This window comes from Colossoma macropomum, unplaced genomic scaffold (genome assembly GCF_904425465.1).
Source record: "Colossoma macropomum unplaced genomic scaffold, Colossoma_macropomum, whole genome shotgun sequence".
Lineage (NCBI taxonomy): Eukaryota > Metazoa > Chordata > Actinopteri > Characiformes > Serrasalmidae > Colossoma > Colossoma macropomum.
Genome location: NW_023494797.1, coordinates 19,147,783 through 19,161,717, shown reverse-complemented (window position 1 = coordinate 19,161,717; position 13,935 = coordinate 19,147,783). Strand labels below are relative to the sequence as shown.

The following is a 13,935-nucleotide window of genomic DNA, read 5'->3' as shown; positions in this document are numbered from 1 at the left end:
ATAATAATATAAAAAAATATAATAAATAAAAAATGAAGCAGATCTGTACTGATGCTTTGGGTGTGTTTTTATAACATTCATCTTCATGTTCATTAAATCTACTTTTTTAAATGGCAATTTGCAGGGGTGTAAAGAGTACTGAAAGTCTCTACTCAAGTACAAGTACTGTTATTGTAGTGATAATTTACTCAAGTACAAGTAAAAGTATTAGTAAATAAAATTACTCAAGTAAGAGTAAATAAGTAGTTCATGAAAAAACTACTTAAGTACCGAGTTACTTTCGTATTTCCGCTGTCACAACCTGAACATATTTCTGAGCTACTCGGCTACATCACTAAAAATAATCTGTACAGAAAAACACTAAAGCTACAGTTCTGAGAGCTGAGACTGATCACAGTTCGCTCTGCTACTGAATATTTACACAGCTTTCTGTGACCTGTGTAAGGAACAGGCGTTACATTAAACCACCTGCATTTTATGGTTAGATGATTATGTAAGACTTCCTAGTTTATCTGTTTCCAATAAAGTATTTTAGAATCCCTGAAAGACGGTGCAGAGGGTGTTACTGTTTAATTAAGTTCATTTAAGAGAAAACATTCACAGCCTTCAAACTGTATATTTTCACTGATATCAGAACACTTACACCATTAAAATCAGCAGCAACATCAGCAATTTACCCAGCTTTGTTTTCACTGTAATATATTTCACCGGTAATCATGCTGATCACTTCACATGGAATCAGACATTATTACTGTAGTTAATAGTTAAACAGCTACACAGACTCTCACAGTCAAAGACAAACACCAAGGCAGAGAGAGAGAGAGAGAGAGAGAGAGAGAGAGAGAGAGAGAGAGAGATGGGCAGGGAGGTGGGGAGGGATCAGATCAGGACATTCGACAGCATGACAGAATCGCTGTCCAGAGTTTACGAAGAACCTGTATTAGACTAGATTTTTTCAGCCGTTCACGACCATTTATCTCCAAAAACAGCAGCTAAACTAGGCTGTATAAACGGGTTAACTGTGGGTTGTGGGCGACACCTGTTAACTAAACTGTCTGACAGACACTTGTAATAAAATATACGCAGCAGATTTTAAGTTCAATAAACAGAATCATCATAAAAGAAAGAAGAAAACCATAAACACGGTACCTGTTCAGCTTGGATCAGCTAGCTCGGCTAATGCTCCCTCAGGCTGGAGTCGGGTTGTAAGAGTGGATTTCAGCAGGTTTCATGTTTGGTCGCTAATAATAAGGCCAATTTGTTTAGTTCATGTTAAATGAATATAGATGACCGTTTGGACGCGGTCTGTTCCTCGTGTGTGCTGGTTCGGTTCTCATCTGTCTCTGTGGTATTTTTCCTGTTGGAGCTGCTGTTTTTTGATCGGTGAATCTTTTAATTTTAACAGCGCTTCGTTCGTATTGGTGTCTGAGCAGATATGCTCATAATTTATTTTTACTCTGTAACGTTATGAAAATCACAACACACCGACATCACAACAAGGGTACACAAAAGAAAACATGCATAATAGTATTAAAAATGTTCTAAAAGTGTCAATAAAGTGTGGGGCTGACAAGGCAGTAACCCTAATGTACAATCACAGCAGGGTAAAGCAGCAGAGCCATCAGAAACACACCGCTCAGTGATATTTCTTGTCCAGATCATGCAGTATGAATGAAACAAACACACTTCTATAATCCTACCCTTCATATATCCAGCTCCAGCTTCCTTCTTAAGAAATATCCGACGTCTAAGGCCGCTCTCTAAGGGAAGCTCCAGGAAAACTCTGGGAAAGCTTTGCGGCTGCTTGCGCAGGCTCTGTCAGCTCTATGTGAGCTCCATTTAAAACATTTGCCTCTATTTTTGCCAACGGGGCAAAACTTATTAGAATGCATGACCAGCTTTGCTTGAGAATGAATGAATACATTATGTTGTTAGAAATGTGCATCTTTTTATGGTTATATTTAACAATCAAACAGCCTGCATCCCACCAGGCTCATCATTAAATGGGAAACTCATATTAAATGGACCTTTCTGCTAAAGAAACACGTCTAAAAAGACACCTGCTAACATGATTCATCCTAAATCATAGGGGTATCAGGCACATTTCGCACATTTACGGGTTTTGTGCTGTGGCCATTGCTGATTTGTGTCCTCTTGTGATTTAATCAGTCTCAAGATGTTAAATTTGCAGGAAGCAGCATCAAATTACAACTAAGGTGAAAGATACAGGACCACGTTAGGTCAGCATTTAGCAGACACATTTATCTCAACATTTCTGCACAGTGCAACAAATCAATCCTGAGTGATTTTTGATTTTATGGGCCAAAAACATTTTCCAATGTTACTTCACCTGTAAGAACTGACCAGGCTGTTTTTGTTACTGTGCCTTTAAGACTAATATGTAAATGATTCTGTTATGATTGTGCAATCAAAATTCAAAATGCAGGCTGAAACACTCTTTATACCTTTATTGTAAATGGGCAGGGCTAAAGTGCTATATATATATATATATGATAACTTTACAGGAGAAGGAAAAAACCTACTTGACTTTTAATGTAAGTCTATAGAACCAGAACTTTTCCAAGTCATTTCGGGACGTTTCTTTTGGTCCAGTCATCATGAAATTTACAGACAATATAAAGGATAACAGGTATTTTCAAATTGAAAACTGAAAAAATATCAAAAATGGAGATACGAGGTTCTCTTCCGACAACAGCTATATATATATGTATATATATATATATATATATATATATATATATATATATATATATATATATATATATATGAGAGAGAGAGAGAGAGAGAGAGACATGTAGAATGTGTCGTACTGATGAGCTCAGTGACTTTAAACTTGCCCTGCTAGATCTGCCCCTGTCCACTGTAAGTGAAATGGAAGCGTCTAGGAACAACAGAGCAGCCATGAAGTGGTAGACCATGCAAGCTCACAGAGTGGGTCCACTGAGCGCTGAAGCTCACAGTGTCTACCCTCTGTTGAATCACTTACTAAAGAGTCCCAAATCGCCTCTGCAAGCAACAGAACTGCATGTTAGGAGCTTCACGAAATGGGTTTCTATGGCTGAGCAGCTGGACAGGAGGCTAAGATCAAAATACACAATGCCAAGCGTTGGATGGAGTGGAGTAAAGCGCCGCCACTGGACTCTGGAACAGTGGAAACGTATTCTGTGTAGTGATGAATCAGCTTCTCTATCTGTCAGTCTGATGGACGAGTCTGGGTTTGGCGAATGCCAGGAGAACGTTACCTGCCTGACTGCACTGTGCCAGCTGTAGAGTTTGGTGGAGGAGGGATGATGATATGGAGTTGTTTGTCAGGGGTTGGTCTAGAACCCTTAGTTCCAGTGAAGGGGAATCTTAATGCTTCAGCAGAACAAGACATTCTGGACAGTTGTACACTTCCAACTTTGTGGGAACAGTTTGGGGAAGAACCTTTCCTGCTCCAGCATGACTGAGCCCCAGTGCACAAAGCAGCTCCATAAAGTCATGACTGGCTGAGTTTGGTGTGGAAGAACTTGACTGGCCCTCACAGAGCCCTGACCTCAACTCCATCCAACACCTTTAGGATGAACTAGAATGGAGATTGTAAGTCAGGCCCTCTCGTCCATCATCGGTGTCTGACCTCACAAATGCTCTTCTGGATGAATGGGCAGAAATTCCCACAGACACTCTCCAAAATCTTAGAAAGCTTCCCAGAAGAGTGGAACCTGTTAGAGCTGCAAAGGGGGACCAGCTCCATATTAATGCCTCTGGATTTAGAATGGGATTCATAAAAGCTCCTGCAGGTGTAATGTGTAGGTGTCCCAATACTTTTATCCATATGTATTGGTTTTCCATGGTATGGGTGCTTTAAGAAAGCAAAAAACTAAGGGGATGTTACTAGAGTTAGTTAAATACAGAACATCTAAAGAATTAGAGGCCTGCATGAAGCTCTTCCTTTGAACGTATGATGATAGGAACAACTGTTCATTGATTATGTAGCCTTTAGGAAAGGCTCTTTAGCAACCTCAAAGAGATTCCTATACAGCATTGTTGCAAAAGATCTCTTTTTGGCACCTTTGTTTGTGAAGAGTTGAGTTTTCCTGTATGTTCCTTTCGACAGATTGCTACGTAGCCCGCCACTGGCCTGGATATCTCTCCATAGGGGATATTCTCTGAACTGAGCTACGGTGAAAATGTATTTTTTGTCATTTCCACCACTTATGACAGTGCTGGTGCTTTCAGAACACTTATTATAAAATATTAAACATGTTCAGTTATTGCTATATGAGCTGCTACATTACTGAAAGTTGAAGGCCATTCTGAACTCTTGGTTGTACTCAAATTATTCCCAGATGCTCAACTCATGAAATTAAAACGCGCCTTTCCTTGGCCAGGTAAGAGCAAACGTGCTAAAGGAGCCCTGCTCTTAAATAACCAGAAATAACCTTCTGGAATAAAACTTCTCGACTAGATTTCAGGGGCGCTTTTTAAATTTGATGAAGGGAATTTTTCTACATATTAGGTGTTTTAAACGTGATCCTGTATGGGGAGATATTTTTTTTGCCCACATTTTTTTTTTGTGGTACAATTTTCCAAATTTTGTTCAATTTTGTTTTCCAAACTTTTATTGCCATGAGCCATGGCTAGTCCTTTAATGCTGAGGCAAAACAGCATCTTTTATGATATGTAAAGACCATGATCTATTAAAACATATATTTTCATTTAATTTGTGACATTTATTTAAGTCACCATAAATAACAATAACACGAAGTCACTTTAAAGCAGAGCAGAGGTTTTTTCCTTACATAGGTCCCTCCTGTCTCTATAATTTGTGTATATTTTGTGTATATTTAATATATTTCAGTTTCAGTATTTTCTTTGTATTTTTATTTTTACTTTGTTTACTTTCTGTAGCGTGATTATGAGCCTCACCACAAGCATTTCAATGCACGAATGTCCTGACATGTTGTGCAAATGACAAATAAACTTGAAACCTGAACTTGAACTTGACTCAAATTGCCACTTTAAACAAGCATTTCATTGCTACTGTGGTGAAACAGGTCAATAAAAAATATTTCCACGGTGATGTGAAAGTGTGAGTATCGCGGTTCGTCCAACAGCAGAGACGCCATGGAGCTTCTTTTACGCAGTGATAGGAAACATAGACGCTCCAATTCCACATGCTGATCCATCTCATGGGTCAAACACCAAAACTCTGAATGGTTGTCTTTGGTAAAACTGAATTCATTTCTGAGTTGACTCACCTACTGGTGACATCTCTGGCACTGACCCACGGAAAGGCCCTCCGATGAACTGCGGGGGGTTGTCGTTGATGTCCTGCACTTTGATGATGAACTGTGAGGGAGATTCCAGAGACTGGTTGGTATCCTTGTTGATCACTCGTGCCGTTAACGTGTATTCGGCCTTTTCTTCTCGGTCCAGCCTCTTCATAGCGTGGATATCGCCAGTGTACTCGTTAATGACGAAGATTGTTCCTGCGCCCTCGCCGGACAGCTCGTACCTGAGGTTCCTGTCACTCACACTCAAATCTGTATGGAGCTAAACAGAAAAGAAAAAAGACCTGATTAGCACCCAGTCACACCTATATATTACACTTTTAGTAAAAGGTGTTCTATATAGTACCAAATTAAAGGGTTCTATGCCTTACTTTTTTGCACAGTTTGAAAACGTTAGTTATGTTTTGCATTGCATTAAACTTTCATAATGAACATATTAACAGAAATGGTTACAACTTATGTAAGCTAGTAGTAATATGTACAATATATATATATATATATATATATATATATATATATATATTTTCTACATATTAGATAAAAATGGGATTCTTCTTTATACATAAAGAAGTTTTTGTACCCCATATTTTTTATTTACTGTGCAATTTTCTAAATGTTGGAGGCTTTTATTGCTGTCAGCCCTGGCTAATCATTTTACTCTGAAGGTTCTCAGAATGATGGATTTTCCAATAATAATAATAACAATAATAATAATAATAATAATAATAATAATAATAATAATAATCTTTTAACAAAAAAAGTATCCCTGTAATTTTACCAGTTATATATATTTTTCTTACATTTTTTTTCTTATATATTTCTTGTATATACAGCACAATATACTTCTAGTTTCCTAAATTGTTTATAAGTTAGATATAGAAATCATTAAATAATCTTTAAACAATCTTCACAAAGATTGATTTATTGAAAGGTTCTGTGGGGAACCAAGAGTAGTTCTCCCATGACTTCTTTTTCAGAGTGTAGTTAGAACGGGACATGCGAGTTTGAATTGTCATGGTTCTCTGTAGACCCACTGCTTTTACTAAGGAACCCTTGAAGATCCCTGTTTTTAGAGTGAAGGGCTTGTATAATGTACAATCAATCGTGTCCACCTTGGACAAAAGCCTCGTCCGTCACGTGAAGGAATTAGGGCTCGCCGCCAAGTGGACGGCCGTGGAGCGTTTCCAAAACGCGAGTGTTTTACCGTGACAGCTGAATTGTCCAATCTCGCAGACAAAAGCGGTAAAGGGCAGACAAGGTCCTGAGCTCGCAGGCAGTGTTTAGATTGTGTGTCCCAGCCCGTCTGTCATTCACTCTTTAATCCATCAGTGATGGAGACTGGAGGTGATAGCACTCTTTCTCCAACCTGCATTCAGCCGCCTCTACAGCGTCAACCCTGTTACCAGCTGCAAATCGACCACAGGAGTCGTATGAACAGAAAAAAAACAGACCCCCTCCCACCCCCACTCCTCCCACCCTTAAATACGAACACTTCCAGACAAGCAACTGGATCGAGTCAAAGAAAAAAAGAACAGCAGCAGAAAAGGGCAGCACTATCTTTAAACACGACCCAGACTGAACAAAACAACTGACAGCTGACAACCACTGGAAAACAGGTCACACCCTACAGCCCCTCCGGCTTCATCCTTCAACTTCCACACATTACATAGTGTTTCTTATATGTACATATTATGTATTAAGTATCACATATTATGGGATATGTAATGCATCTCCAGTTCCTTCAGTTTTACATCCCTACTGCTGTTTTACATCCCTACTGCTGTATGTTTTAATGTTATATATTATATTTCATATATTAAATAATACATAACATATGGCACCTTTCAGTTCTTTAATATTTCCTTGCACTGATACAATAATATACACTTTAAAAAAAAGTCCTGTGATATTACTGAAATATTTTATCAGCTGTTTTTCAACTGTTTATTTTCAGAGAGAGAAAGAGAGAGATGGAGAGAGAGGGATAAAGAGAAAGAGACAGAAGGAGCGATGAAGAGAGAAAGAGAGGGCGATCAAAAGAAAATATTTAGTGAAATGAGAGGGAGGAAAGGAAAAAAGAGAGAGAGAAAGAAGAAGACGACGAGAGAGAGAAAACAAGAAAGAGAGAGAGATAGAGAGAGAACAGACAGAAAGAGGAAGAGAGAGATACAGAGAAAGAGAGAAAGAGCAGAGAGAGAAAGAGCAGAGAGAGAGATAAAGTGAAAGAAAGAGTGATGAATAAAGAGAGAAGAGAGATCAAAAGAATATATTTAGACAATGAGAGGGCAGAAAAGAAAAAGAGAGAGAACCTGAGAGAAAGAGAGAGAAGGCAAAGAGAGGAAGGAAGAGAAAGAGAGAAAAAAGAGAGATAGATAGATAGATAGATAGATAGATAGATAGATAGATAGATAGATAGATAGATAGATAGATAGATGCATGTATAGAGAGTAAGGGAGTGGAGAGAATGAAAAAGAAAGAGTGAAAGAGTGATGAATAAAGAGAGAAAGAGAGGGAGGATCAAGAGAAAAGAAAGAGAAGGCAGAGAGAGGGAGATAGATCTACATAAAGAGAGTGATAGACAGACAGACAGACAGACCAGATAGATAGATAGATAGATAGATAGATAGATAGATAGATAGTTAGATAGAAGGATGAAGCGGAAAGAAGTGTGGGTTCAGTCAGAGATCAATCGGAGGTGAACTGTCATCTCGACACTTTGTTTCTTTGTTCACTATTTGCAAGATTGTGAAATCCAAAAAAAAGAGCATGTTTGGAAAAAAGAAAAGAAGAGTAGAAAATCAAACACAGAAGCAGATTAAAGACAGCAAGTCACACAAGGTGAGAGACTTCTGGGACTTCACACCAAATGAGCAGAAGGAAGTGCTGGTGTTTTATTATTTTTATTTTTTTAATGCCTCTTCTAAATTAGGTACAGGGTCCCAGAGGAAGGATGGGGGGTGGGGTGGGGGGGTGTTCAGTGAAGGGGGAGGGGGGGTGTTGCACGGTGAAGCAGGGGGTGCGACGTAAAATAGAGCATTTGCGAATTCGACGGTGCTCAGCAATAGTCTGAAAGCGGCCCAAGGCGTGAGCCATTAGGATCAGTGAAGTGTTGTTTTTATCCTCCCTCCTTTTTCTAAACTCACATGAGGACGTCCTGTTCCGCAAACTTCAATTCCATTTCCTGGCCTAGAAATATAGGAATACGCGGCGGCGTCCTGGTGGGATTTCACCGGGGGAACGCGGTAACAAGGCAAACTCAAACCTAGACCTCAAAAAAACCCACTGCAATTGTTTTATAAGCGCGCTTTCATGCATATGTTGTCTCGGAGGTGCTGTTCTCAGACACTGACAAAGCACATTCACTTAAATTGTCACACCTTGCACTTTTGTTCTCCTAATTGTGCCATCATTCCACATGAAAGATCTCCCTCATTAACACGGCAACTTCACAACAATCTCGGCTCTATGAAAACCCTTAAATGAGCCCAAATTAATGATGCACTTTCTTCTGCCGGTGCGTTTGAGAGAGGAGTTTCTCTCCTCCTCGACCCCGATAGCTTTCTCTTCCTTTCACTTGGGCAGATTTCTTTGCTAAAAACAGACTTTAATTAACAAGAAAAGCACAATAATACATTGATTATTAATCATGGTAGAAATAATTAAAGCTCTGATGGGCGTATTAATATCAATCACTCTTCTTCAGAGTAAACTGCATTGCAGCTGTGGACGTCTTGCTGCCGAGCGAGCCTTTATTCTCAATGTACAAATGCTGCAAGAGGTTGACCCGTCCATCATTATCCAGGTTGCCAAGGCAACATTAGACGACATCAGCTTGTCTGAAATGTCATTGTATACTCCGCTGTTCATGTTTCTAGTGAAATTACCTCGTCTGAAAATCAGTGAAACAACACAGTGAAATGAAGACGGAGGGGATTCAGGCTCTGATTTGTATCTTGACCGTAAGATTTTTTAAGCAATAGTCTTGTGAAAAACAGAAATAAGAACATATATATCATATATATAACATATATTGTTGTTGTCGGAGGAAAACCTTGTATCTACAAAATGGTAAATTTACAGGAGAAGGAAAAAACATACTCTACTTTTAATGTAAGTCAATGGAACCAGAATTTTTTCCAAGTCATTTTGGGTCGTTTCTTTTAGTCTATTCATCATGAAATTGACACACAATGTAAAGAACAACAGGTAATTTCAAATTATGTCAAAAACTGAAAAAACACAAGGTCTTCTTCTGACAGCAGCCATATATATATATATATATATATATATATATATATATATATATATATATATATATATATAAAATGTAAATATTTTCTGTTTTGTTTTTATTTTTTTCCAACATGTTAAATTCAGTGAATAATCAGCATTAGTGTATTAAAATTTGCAGAAGTGTGTCATCTGTAGAGTATTTGTTAGCTAATTAACAAAATCAACAACACGTAATTTGATAAGACAAGGCCAAACTTTTGCATATGACTGTAAGTAAAACACTGGAAAGACATTAGACACAACCCTCGTAGTTTACATGGCGCTGAATTGGTGGCTGTTAGGTTCTGTTACTTGTTAGCTACATTAGCCTTGTAGATTTTGGCAGACTGACCACATTTGGGGTTGGATGGGCATCTGCAAATTACATTTTTTGTCCAAGCAATTCTTTTGAAGTCTATGAAATTAAGGTAGCTCACAAAAAGCAACAGCTTATGTGCTCCAGATAGCACTGTGCAAACTGCTTGCCTCAAACTGTGTAGAGTTGTTGAGTAATCCTAGATTTGCATATGTGGTTTCTGACACTGTATGACATACTTTTAGCTAAAAGCATGGACACAAGTATGTTAGCATGACTGTTTGCCACCGCTGGTCCACCCTCAGACCACCCAGATTACTGTCCTGCATACAAGCTCTACAGTTTTTAAACTCCTCAAACAGATTTTAAATGCACAGTGACTTTTATTTTGTAAAATGAACCCAGACAAATATTACAAACAACGGAGAGAGAAAAAATAATGACTAGGCCTGATGTAAAACAATTTTACAGAAAATGTTGCTGAAACTGAACTAGATTAAAATAATTTACTGAACTAATTCACAAAGTATAACTAAAGAAAAGAAGGAAGGAAAAATCAGTAAATTGGACTGTGAGTGGAAAATGAACAATGATAAGTGGAATTTTGCCTAAACCTCTGCTTAAACACTGGTGAGCTGTCTGGAAAACGCTGAGCAAAACGCCACTGGACCATCAGCTTTGCCATGAGTGGGCCTGTCACAGTGGCCCTCCATCCTCTTGCTATCAGGGGTCATCCTTTTTGTGTCCATTTTTCTAGCTAGACTTCATTTCCAGGTCTTAACCACCTGAAAAAATCTTATTTCTTTTTTACTGCCAGTAATTAAGAAAGCCAAAAGTGAGGAATGAGCACGAGGAATGGGCGAACCTGAGCGTCGCGCATAAATCAACTTCCCAAAAATGCTTTATTTATTTGCCACCAGGGAGCATGTTCTCCATAAGAAGCGGCATTTAAGCAGCTCGTGCCTGTTCATTAGTGCCCGTGTGAAGCGGATGAGCCCTAAATCTGCCCAGACACACCGGCGTGAGGTAGTTTAGCGGCTGTGTGATTGCATGCGGTTGTGTGAGAGCGGCGCTGGCTTTTTTTTTACGTCCTTTCCTCCACACATTGCTCTCCAGTAGGAGTTTTTACTGTCAGCTCAGGAGGAAATATGTCAGTGAGCGGTGGAGACAGGCTTTACGGCAGCGCGAGGAGCAATCAGCAGCTCCGTAATGAGAGCGGCTCTCCAGCCCTGCTGCATGCTAAAGTGCAGTGTTAAGCCCTACATGGCAAATTAATGATTTCGCTTCTTGTCAGGGCGAGTAGTGGAGAGTGTACCTACTCCAGGGAGGCCGAGAAGGAAGGGTGCTCATCATCCGCGGAGACATACTTCTCACTCGGCTTCATACGTGTCACCCGGGCTCCATCTCAGCCACATCGCCGGGCTCAATTAGGCTGGGATTAAGTCCCAGGGCCTGCTAAGCGCTAGGCGATCCATATGTGTGGATTAGGCCTGGCCAGAACCTCACTGACTAGCTTTATAGCTAATGCCTGTAGAAAGTGGTTCCTAATCCTGCTCCCTCCTGGAGGAGCCCTGTCCTACACATTTTAGCCACCTATTTCAACTCAAGAAGCTCGCTAATTAGCTGATTAGCTGCATCAGGTGTGATAGAGCATTCACAAAGTTAGCAGTGCTCCCCACTCAGGCTGTATTCAGAGGCAGGAGGACAGCCGGTCAAGTCAAGTCAAGTCAAGTCAGGCTTTATTGTCATTCCAGCTACACAGTGAAAGGAAACAACATTCCTCCAGGACCAACACAGGAACACAAGTGCAAGACAATACAATAAACACAGTGCAGACAGTACAGTACAGTAAATGAATACGAAAGACTTACAATGAATACAGAACAGAACGCAGGCAGCACACGGGACTGAGAGTATGTGCAGCTGTGCAAAGGAGGATGGAACACACTGTGACATATTAGCAGCTTAGCAGAGAGCCTAGCATTTATGAGCATAGCAGTCACTGAGGTAGCAACCAGAGCAGCAATATACAGTGTACAGTATTTGGCTGATACAGTAATTCTAGCAGCTGATATTGTTAAAGTGAAGTATAAATTGTGCAAAAATGAAAGTATTCAGATCTACAGTCATATCAAGTGAAGTATGAAGTGTCATGTAAGAATCAAATTGTTAAAACGTTCCTCTATCTGAACACGTTTTGAAGGCATTACCCTTCATTGTATACCATGTTAAATTTTGAGAAAATATTTACAATGCAGGCGTCAAACACTTTGCTGTGGCTACTATAATGTTATTGCTACCGTATTTTAATAATACTTCAAAACATTCAGGATCATCAGCTTTACCATAAAACTAGGCACCAAAAGTCATTTTACGCAGCAGCGAACAGCAAAAGATCACTGTGTTCACTGCAACTTATTTTGTTGTCCATTGTTTAAACGTTCAAAGACTGTACAAAGTGTCTTGACAGATCTACAATGACTTCATGTGGTAACAGGTAAATTAACTAGTTTTATTCAACCTAAATAATTACTTTGAATGAACGATCCTTTCAATCAAAGTCAATTGAATAAAACTAGTTCAATTGCTTGTTACTGCATGAAGTCATTTTTGAAGTAAATATGACGAGCCACTTTTTATAGTGTATGGTTACTGTAATGTTATTGCTACTATATTTTAATAACACTTTAAAACATTCAGTATCATCAGCTTTACCATAAAACTAGGCACCGAAAGACATTTTGCTTGTTACCACATGGTCATTGTAGATCTGACGAGCCACTTTTTACAGTGTAAGGTGAGCTGCATTAATATCTGTGAATCAAAGTTTAGTTATACACTGTAAAAAGTGTCTCATCAGATCCACTTAAAAAAAAAATATATATATATATATATGTCATGAGGTAACAGGCAATTGAATTAGTTTTATTCAACTTAAAAAACTACACTGATTGAAAGAATCGTTCATTCAAAGTATTTAGGTTGAATGAAACTAGTTAATTGACTGAAGTAATTTTTAAGTAGATCTGATGAGACACTTTTTACAGTGTAGTACATGCATTAATTACAACGTATTGTTTTCCGTAACATTTATTTATTTATGTTCTTCCTTTCTAATGAAGCACACAAATCCTGTTTGAGCTCTAAAAGCTCTCTCTTGAGAACCTTCAGCCTGGCAAACCGTGAGTGCGAGTTTCAAGCCAGAAGAACAAAAACTCATGACAAAACAGCTGGACAGCTCATATTATTAGCATCAAACCCTTCAGCCTAGAGATAAACAGCTGAACCCCGTCACAACCAGCCTGTTCAAAAACACAACCAGCTCAGCATCCAGTGAATGACATTGAATATATGAAATCTCCAAAAACAAAGACAAAAATACTACAGCATAAAACCTCATTGGGGATACGCATTAAAACTGGTCTATTTAAACATGATTTATGTCCAATTAACATTCTTTAACTTGAGTTAACTTGAGTCAAATGAATTTAAAACCAGCGCGTGAACTACATCAGCAGGCAATGTTAAGTTAGTGTTTATTAAACCCAACATCCAAGTCTTTCAACCCTCCAGGCAGTTTCACAAATGTATATCATCAAAAGAAACACTTAAGTGTTTAGTAGAAATATATTACTATATTACAAACAAGGTTAGAGTGGGGGAGTTAGGAGGAAAAAAAAATCCCAGTATTTTTCAGTTTTTCTACAAAAAAAACAGTTTTGGGCAGCAGGATGCTAACATTGCTGCTACTGAGAGCTGATTGATTGGCATTTCTACTACTGAGTGCTGATTGGTTAGCATTATTGCTACTGAGAGCTGATTGTTTGGCATTTCTACTACTGAGAGCTGATTGGTTAGCATTTCTGCTACTGAGTGCTGATTGGTTGGCATTATTGCTACTGAGAGCTGATTGGTTGGCATTTCTGCTACTGAGAGCTGATTGGTTGGCATTTCTGCTACTGAGAGCTGTATGGTTGGCATTCTGCTACGAGGTTGGGGCTTTCTGCTACTGAGTGCTGATTGGTTGGCATTACTGCTACTGAGTGCTGATTG

At 39.0% G+C, this 13,935-nt stretch overlaps 1 protein-coding gene across 1 annotated transcript in view; it reads right to left on the bottom strand.

Annotated features, from left to right (window-relative positions):
- cdh8 (cadherin 8) overlaps positions 1 to 13,935 on the bottom strand; it is a 214,747-nt gene that overhangs the window by 105,884 nt on the left and 94,928 nt on the right. Inside the window, exon 3 of the mRNA XM_036584468.1 lies at positions 5,262 to 5,556. Within this exon, the coding sequence (XP_036440361.1) occupies positions 5,262 to 5,556 (295 nt within the window). The remainder of the gene's footprint in view (positions 1 to 5,261; positions 5,557 to 13,935) is intronic.